This window comes from Zea mays, chromosome 1, assembly GCF_902167145.1.
Source record: "Zea mays cultivar B73 chromosome 1, Zm-B73-REFERENCE-NAM-5.0, whole genome shotgun sequence".
NCBI lineage: Eukaryota > Viridiplantae > Streptophyta > Magnoliopsida > Poales > Poaceae > Zea > Zea mays.
Window position 1 is genome coordinate 216354733 of NC_050096.1, and position 9370 is coordinate 216364102.

At 49.8% G+C, this 9370-nt stretch overlaps 1 protein-coding gene across 1 annotated transcript; it reads right to left on the reverse strand.

Moving 5' to 3' along the window:
• Window positions 1-6075: 6075 nt before the first annotated feature.
• Window positions 6076-7829, reverse strand: LOC100284744 (CBL-interacting serine/threonine-protein kinase 15). The gene has a single exon (NM_001157639.1). It carries the CDS (start codon window positions 7529-7531, stop codon window positions 6185-6187), a length of 1347 nt encoding a protein of 448 aa, NP_001151111.1. The 5' UTR covers window positions 7532-7829; the 3' UTR covers window positions 6076-6184.
• Window positions 7830-9370: the final 1541 nt, after the last annotated feature.

Sequence of the window (9370 nt, forward strand, 5' to 3'; positions counted from 1 at the left end):
GTTTGGGGCTTTCGCTTGCGGGAGGGGAAAGGACACAGGTGGTGGGCCCTGGGCCGGCCCGACATAGAAACGCGTCTGCTACCACGTGGGCTTGGTGCAATTTCTGCATGTCGTGTGCCCATTGCCCTTCTTCACATGAGCGAGTGAGCGACGGACGGCCCAGGCAAACTCGGCAAGCAGACAGCGCCGCAGACAAGCCTATCCAAAAACGTTACCGATCCATGATGATCCATGTGCAACCGTGCACTGTGCCAGCATTTCATTTTCAGCTGCATCTCCCCGCCTCACTCACTGATCTGCCTGTGTGATTCCCGCCTCACAGCTAGCTGCACGAGCCAGCAGACATCCAAGACTGAAAAAAATGCCGTCGCGGTCGCGGGTCGACACAGAAACGAGCGGTCGCGCATCTTGGTGCCCGATGCGTCCCATTCCATTCCATCATTCCATGGCAGGTGAAGCCATGAAGGCCGCACGGGTAAGGAGATGATGACACATGGACCCAAGTACAATGATTGTGCAATTTTGTAAGGACAATAATTGGAGTGGCCACACCGAGTTAATAACAGAGAGGGACTAGTATTACTCTATGTACTACCCCGCTCTCGGCTTGTCTTCCAGTTATCTTTGTTTTTTCTCTTAAGACCTTGTTCGTTTGTGTCGGATTGCATCTGAAATCGTTACAGCTAATCAAAGTTTATATAAATTAGAGAAACAATTCGGTTAGAAGTTGTTCCGGTCCACCAATCCATGACAACAGAATGGGTCTTAAGGCTTCTTCGGTTCTACCCCAAATCCATACGGATTGAGGATGATTGAGGATGTTTCAATCCTAGTAAGTCCAATTTTTTTCTAATACATATCAATCCGCTCAAATCCATATAGATTGAAAATAACCGAATAAGCCCGTAATGACATTATTGTTGTTGGTCCTCGCATCGCATTTCTTCGTGTGTCTGTCGAATGGTTCGTCCGATGCTTGGTCTGTGCTGCAGGGACATGGCGCGTGAAGCAAGCAGTGTAATGTAACCGATAAGTGAGCTTCTTGACGCAATCCAGCTGGCCGGTTGGCCACATGGACAGAGCCAGGCTCCGACCTGATTCCTGTAGCCCTGGATCATCTGCTGGCCAGTGGCCACAACAGATTGAAGAGGCAGTCCACTTCAGTCTGTTGTGCTTGCGCTTACTCCTACCTGACAGTTTTCCTTTTTTACTGAAAATACACGCTGTATTTTGTTTACTTATTGAATTTCACGTATATATTTCACCGTATAAACTTGTTCGAACCTTTTTTTTATTTCTCGGCAACAAAAATTTATATGGTACTGTATCTCATTTAGGAGCGCCTTGGAAGGAACACACATTGCAAACATGATCGTGTAATTTAAAGAAGGAACAGTTTGTCTGCCCTTCTCAGACATGGGGCTTGACCAGCGTGCCCATTTCATCATCATCATTAAATAAAAAGGGAAGGGAAATCGCCTGCGCTGCGTGAGCACGGCACTGCCTGCATTGATTTGATTCCTGGAGTAATACTATTATATAAACTTGTCGTCTTGTTCTGTGATTGTGTTTGTTGAGGTACCTACCGCATCAGGGCACACTGACCACCGCAGCAGCAGCACGGAGTAATCCTGTACTTTACGAAGCTTGTTTATTTACTTAACAATAAATTGTAAAAGCTTGTGTAGGAATAATGGTGGAAGCATAAGTGCTGAATTTTTAATCTTATATAAAAAAACAGAAAGAGATAAAGCCAATTTAAATAGTCTCTTGTCGTTAGTTTGAAAGAAAGCACGGCGGCGCGACGACCGACGTTAACTCCATTTCTACCCTTTACTGTTTTCTATAATAATCTGATTTTATTTAGCTTGTGTAATAAGTTCGAAATTGAATTCATCAGATCGTATAGATCATAGCTGAGTCAGATCGTATAGGTTTGTCATTAGTCAGTGAAGTTGATAGACGCGATGTGATTTCAGTGGCCCTCTCGTCTCTAGCAACACAAACACTATTTCAGGAGCTTAAGGTAAACTGAACTTGGTTCAGAAACAAAACTCTATAAAGACTGCATAGTCATTTACTAGACAGCAGCAGCAAACAGATTATCGATCATGGTATTAACACTATGCACATACAGGCCAACCTTAAGCCGCCACCACGAACATAACGATGGTTCATCCACTCTAATGATGAGTCTAACCGCGGTTGAAATCGGTCGTTGACGTTCGTGAGCTAGTGGTCGGTACCGATCGGCCTAGCTCTAATGTCACTCAACTGGTCGATGGACCTGTCGACACGTCGGTACAGTCGACACCGACTATATTGGAGCTAAATCGATCATACCAATCGACACTGACTATATTGGAGCTGAACCGATCAGTACCGATCGCTAGTGATCTGAACCGGTCAATACCAACCATATCTAGCCACGTGTCATGCTCTGATTGGTCCACGTTATTTTATAGTCCACTTTTTTAAAAAAACTAAAAATTCAAAAAATGCAATATGATCTATAAATGGAGGGGATGTTTAGATTTATTTATCCTCTCATTCTCTAATTCACCCCTACCATTTTCTATTTCATTCCACCAAACCACTGTCGTTATATCCTCCTCATTCCTAGACAATAAGATGGCTGGAAACAAGGTAATTGATATCGTTGAGTTTGTGATCCAAATTCTGAAGAAGGTGGCCAAGTTGGCGAGCGAAGCGGAGGCCCGTCGCCGGGAGGCTTGGGCCGGAGCGCAGCTCTAAGGGCTTTCAGAGGTCTCAATATGATAGTTGTGTTTATCTAAAATTTGTTAATGGATCACCTACATATTTGCTGCTATATGTTGATGATATGTTGATTGCTGCCAAGAGCATGAAGGAAATCACTGCTTTAAAGGCACAGCTTGCGAAAGGGCCTCTAGCTGAGTTGGTTAGGTGGTCTGATTAGCACTCCTCAGGTCCTGGGTTCGACTCCCCGTGGGAGCGAATTTCAGGCTGTGGTTAAAAAAATCCCCTCGTCTGTCCCACGCCAAAGCACAGGTCTAAGGCTCAGCCCCGGTCGTGGTCGTTCTCACATGGGCTTCGATGCCGTTGTGTATGGGTGGGGCAGGGGTTCGGGGGTTTTCTTGACCTGTGTGAGAAGGTCTTCTTCTTAATACAATGCCCGGGGGCTGTCTTACCCCTGCAGGTCAAGTTTTTTTAAAGGCACAGCTTAGTAGCGAATTTGATATGAAGGATCTGGGTGCTGCAAAGAAAATCCTTGGCACAGAGATAGTCAGGGATAGGAAGTCTGGACTGTTGTACTTGAGCCAGAAGAACTATATTGAGAAGGTCCTTCGTCGTTTCAACATGCAAAATACTAAACCTGTGAGTACTCCGTTGGCTCCTCATTTTAAACTGTCTGCTAAACAGTGTGCTGAAACTGATGCTGAGCTTGAATATATGTCAAAAATTCCATACTCTAGTGTTGTTGGGTCACTCATGTATGCTATGGTTTGTTCTCGTCCTGATTTGTCTCATGCTATAAGCGTTGTTGCTAGATACATGTCTAATCCTGGTAAAGAGCATTGGAAAGTTGTTCAGTGGATTTTCAGATATCTACGTGGTTCTTCTAGTGCTTGTTTATGTTTTGGTAAATCTGAAGATGGTCTGATTGGCTATGTTGATTCAGATTATGGTGGTGATTTAGACAGGAGAAGATCTCTTTCAGGTTATGTCTTTACTATTGGAGATTGTGCTGTGAGTTGGAAAGCTCGTTTACAGGATACTGTTGCTTTGTCTACCACAGAAGCTGAGTATATGGCAATTGCAGAAGTTACTAAGGAAGCCTTATGGTTGAAAGGTATATATTCAAAGCTATGTGGAATTAAGTCTTGCATTACCATCTATTGTGATAGCCAGAGTGCCATTCATCTCACCAAAGATCAGATGATTACTGAGAAATCCAAACATATTGATATTCGTTATCACTTCATTCGTGATATCATTGAAAAAGGGTTGGTGAAGGTATGCAAAATCAGTACTGATAATAATCCAGCTGATATGATGATGAAGCATGTTTCTGTTGCTAAGTTTGAGCTATGCTCAAACTTAGTTGGTATTATAAATTAGCCCTTAGTGGCTGTTGGCGCCGGCAAGATGATGATGCATTTGTTTAAGGTGGAGGTTGCTATTATGATGCTACAAGGAATTTGTCTCAAGGTGGAGTTTGTTGAGTTTGTGATCCAAATTCTGAAGAAGGCGGCCAAGTTGGCGAGCGAAGCGGAGGCCCGTCGCCGGGAGGCTTGGGCTTTGTAAGCCGCAGGAGATATCTATCTCAATTGTAAATCTCCTGCGATCTGTAACCACCCGAAAATAGTGAGAAGTTGCCGGCCGGCGCCCGTAGTTTTTTCCCCTTCACTTTGGAGGGGTTTTCCACGTTAAATCTGTGTCTTCTCTGTGATTGATCCTATTTATGTCGCATTCATTTACAACAGATATGTTGCATCAAGCTATGATGGATGCAACGATAAAAGCTAGGCTCCGGGTATCCAACGAGAAGGAGTTGAAGGACAAATCAATGATGCTACATCGACCGAAATCGTGTAGCCGCCTACTAGTACCAATTGATGCATAGTACCGATTGATGCAAAACTATTTCAATGACCCATGTGTCTCTACCCTCCACTCTACTTGCGTTGAAGATACCGCATGCAAAGGAGGCTCTTTATTAAAATCTTAGAGAATGTTGGGTGAGCATTCCTTCTATTTCACTCTTAATTAGAAAATATACACTCAATCACAACAGTTTCTCCACCACAAAAAAATGCACTTCTGCCCTCCACACTACTACAGTAGCATTGGTGACTTTATTGACAAGTATACCTAAATAGAAAAAAGCTTGGTCTTATAGTGCACTAAACATTTTTTTTTTGTAGAGGTGTCATTTTATGTTTTTGGCGAGGTGTAATAGTCTTTATATCCTATTAGTGTACTAAACACTTTACTTGCGTTTTATGACAGTTATCATTTAACGTGGGACTAACAAATGTGTATAATGACAAATAGATTTTATTTTTATGAATTACATTTTTATAGTAGGTAACAACTAACGATGATCTAGCTAGCAGGATCGGTACTGATGTGGTGAACTGGTGATTGATAAAAGCCACACACTGCATCCGGCCTAACCATGCATGCTGGAGCGCTACGAGCCAACCTTGTCCTTAGATTGGACCAGTGAGCACCTGTCGCCCCATGAGCACACGGGTAGAAATGTAACCGATTGGATCCACTAAATTCCTTTTTCCCCCCTTCCAAACAGGAAATGTAGACGATGATTGATATCTGAATCTGCCAGAGCTACTCCACACGTCAGCTATGCCGTGGCCCAAACAGCGACTTCTCGTTGCGAAACGTGAATTTGCCTGGAGAAGTTTCCTGCCCGCCGATGCCTTTTCTCGGCGAGAGCGGCGGAGCGGACGACGCCGAGAGGCTGGAGGGCTGGGAACTGAAAGAGGCCAGACACCACGGACCACCAGGCCACCACCGGAGAGATACGGTATCCATCCACAGCGCCCCCCGCCGCCCGCCTGCACGGCTGCACCACACGTTTTGAGAGACGGAGGAGGCCAGGTCCCAAGTGGTCCATCCAGACCACTGGCTGCCGGGGCAGATTGTCTCCTTTCCCCCGTCGGCTCTACTATCAGCGCGGGGCGATCGGTCCTGATTCGTGACAGGCCTGTCTCGAGACACATCTCTGCAATAATAATGGCAGATCTTTCGTCAGCTGGTCCTCCATGATTTTGAATCTGAGAGACAATCCGCAGCGAAAACAAGCTTACCGTATGGCGTTACAGGCTTAAGAGAGCATGGAGCTTGGAAATGAACCCTAGCCCCTCAACAAAACTGCATAGGGCAGCTTTCCACAAGAAATTTGGCACGTCCTTTAGCCGATGCGTCCATAATAAACCATGCATAATAAACCATCACAATAATAATAATAAAACGCAATTATGCCGAGGGAGATACATATTCTTGACGCCCCCCCCCCCCCCCCCCCCCCCCCCCCCCCCCCCCCCACAAACAGTAGATCTCACATCATTATCGAATCGAGAACAGTGACGCAATCACTTTGGAAATGGAACTGACACTGACTAAACTATGGCACCACTACGATCCAGAAACAATGAGCGGGCAGGCGGCAGCACGGGCGTCACACGACGGCGGGCTGGGGGTCGGCCGCCCAGACGATGTCTTTGAGCGCCGGCCGGAGCTCCTCGCTGCAGAAGGAGCGGTACTCGAGGGAGTCGCCGCCGTCCTTCTTCACGTCGACGACGAGCACCGACGGCGCCACGCAGAAGATGTCGGCCGCCACGGCTAGCCGGCCCTTGCGGCCCCCGCGCTCCGCGCCCTCGAGCCGAACGCCGCGGGCGCCGCTCTTGGTCACCCGCATCCGCCCGCCGCCGCGGGCGGCCACCTCCTCGAGACGGGAGACGACGCCGCTCGCGGGCTCCCGCGTCGCGAACCGCATGCCGCCCTCCCGGGGCCCCCTCGCCGGACCGCCTTCCACGTCGAACAGCGGTGAGAGGTCGAACCCCGCGGAGAGGGAGATCAGGTGGAACGCGTTCATCGTCTCCGGTGGCTCGTCCTTGTCGCCGCCGTCCTTTGCGGAGGAGGCAGGCTCGGCCGGCGGCTCGGTTGCGCCGGCGGCGGCTCTGACGGACCTCGAGACGGACGGCTTGTTGAACCACGGCGTCTCGACGAGCTGGGCGATGGTGATGCGGGTGTCGGGGTCGGGGTCGAGCAGCTTGGGGATGAGCCTGCGCGCCTCCGTGGACAGCCACGGCGGGCACCGGTAGTCGCCGCGGCTCATCTTCCGGAACATGGCGGCAACGTTGTCGTCCGGGAACGGCAGCGACCCTGCGAGGAGGACGTAGAGGATGACGCCGCACGACCAGATGTCAGCCTTGGCGCCGTCGTAGCCCTTGTTCCGGAACACCTCCGGCGCGACGTACCCGGGCGTGCCGCAGAGCGTGTGCAGCAGCCCGTCGCTGCGCGCGTGGTCGGCCAGCGCGCTGAGGCCAAAGTCGACGACCTTGAGGTTCCCCGCGTCGTCCAGGAGGAGGTTCTCGAGCTTCAGGTCGCGGTGGTACACGCCCCGCGCGTGGCAGAAGTCCACGGCGTGTATGAGCTGCCGGAAGTAGCGCCGCGCCACGTCCTCCTTGACGCGCCCGGCGCGCACGATCCGCGCGAAGAGCTCCCCTCCGCGGACGAGCTCCAGCGCGAGGTAGATCTTGGAGCGCGTGGCCATCACCTCGTGGAGCTCCACGATGTTGGGGTGGGACACGCGCTTCATGACGGCGATCTCGCGCTTGATCTGCTCCATCATGCCCGTGCGCAGCATCTTGTCCTTGTCGAGCACCTTCACCGCCACGGCCCGCCCGGTGCGCAGGTCCCGCGCCGCGTGGACGCGCCCGAAGTTGCCGTGACCCAGCACGCGGCCGAGCTCGTAGCGGCCCTGCAGCACCCCGCCCTTCACCTCCGCCTCGCCCTCACCCATGCCTGATCCCCTAACTACTAGCTAGCTATCTGCAAAGTGCAAACTACCCTACGACGACTAACAGGAGGAAGGAAGGATGGACGAGTCTACCCGTCCTCGACGTGCTTGCGATGGCAGGTTCGGTCGCCGCGCAGCTCGCGCTGACCGGCGACGTCAGTGCCTGAGCGCCGCCTCATCGCTCCGCATTCCCTGAGGCGTCGGGGCGCTTGTTTCGCCGGGGGGTAGATCCGCAGGTGCGGAGAGTAGATCCGCAGGTGCGAGAAGGAAGCACGGGATCGCGGTGGCTTTTGGGTGGCGAGGAGAGTCAGCTCTGCGGCGCCCAGCTTTTATAGCGGTCTGTGGGAGCGATAGGGTGTTGGCGGTACAGGGGCCTATTAGGGTCCAGTAGAGCTGTAGCCCGTAGACGGCGGCCACACGACGATTTCGTGAGGGATCTCGGCCCGACGATGTGGATCTGACGGTGCAAGACGGTACGGTAGTAGCCTGGCAGCGAGTTTGATGGCTGTGGTTGTTGGGATGCATCGGAGCCAGCTAGCGAAAAAAATCTGAATCAGTAACTATTTTGCGAAAAATCCAAAAATCTTAAAATCTGACGGTCAAGATTTCAATCGACGGGTGTAATTGGTATCTGATCTAAAGTTTTACGGGTGTAGGACGTGCTTCTGTTTTAACCCTCACCGAAATATGGTTTATTCTCTATTTTACGAAAAAATATTAAAAAACAATAGTACTTATTTTGAATAAGTAACTTAATTAATAATTTATAAAATATTTTGTTGTTTCTCAACATGAGAATGTTTAAAATTCATAGATATAAGTAAATTATTCATGGTACTTAATTGTTTATAGCTGAATTATCTACCTACACCCTTATATAAAGTATCACCTCAAACTTTGCAACAACCACCCAAACAATGGCAACAGAATCATTCTACCTTTGAAATCAAGGGACGAGATCAGTCCGGATCTCTTCTTTCTCTTGCTCACTCAAATCCAATAATCTAGTTTATTTGGGTCATCTCTCACTCATCAATCACACCTCCATATGTGATCCTCTCACAAGCCACCGACTCCTCGTTATTCTACCTGTCGTCGTCCACTCCAACGCACCAGCACCATCCCCATCTGTCGCCGCCTCCTCCTCCAACCATTGGGCTTTCTCTCCGTCACCGCCGTCGCAACACAACATGAGTCAAAGATGATCTAATCGTTATCATAGTAGAGCAGCGGCAACACGTCGTGGAGCAGGAAGAGGCGACGTAGGGCCAGTCTGGCGCTGGAGCCAGAGGTGAGCGCCAGGGCCATGAGGCAGGGTAGTGTCTGCACAACGAGGGATTCGTGTCCTGGTGCGTTGGTGAGCTATACGAGCTCGAAGTAGACGATAGTGAGGGTCACGAGCGGCGAGTCAACGGTGGCGAGGAGCGTGAGACAGTCGTGGAGCAACACGAGTAGACATATGAGGTCCTACCATCTGAACGTGTGGGTGGGGTGTGTGACGAGCAGGTGGAGGAGGACAGTGGCGGGGCGTGAAGGAGAGAGTGGGGACGACGTTGGGGTCGAAGGTGGAGCGAGAGGAGTAATGGCTTGGAGATAGACATTTTTTTACTAGTTGTTTAAAAGTGCACATTGTGTAAAAATTGGTGGGTTTGAAATTACACTAGTGAATGTGATGACGGATATATTTGGATAGATTTCAGGGATACGGTCACAAGTTGATTTTAGGTAGATTTTTGCTCTATCTGACTCAGAAATCCGACATGTTGGCATCTCTCTAGACCCCGCCGAGTCTATGATTGAAGGGCTGGGCCCTCTGAGTCTGACGCCGGACGGGGGGGGGGC

What these genes read in the sequence shown, in the direction of transcription:
- LOC100284744 (NM_001157639.1), bottom strand. Translation starts at nt 7,531, where the DNA reads ATGGGTGAGGGCGAGGCGGAGGTGAAGGGCGGGGTGCTGCAGGGCCGC.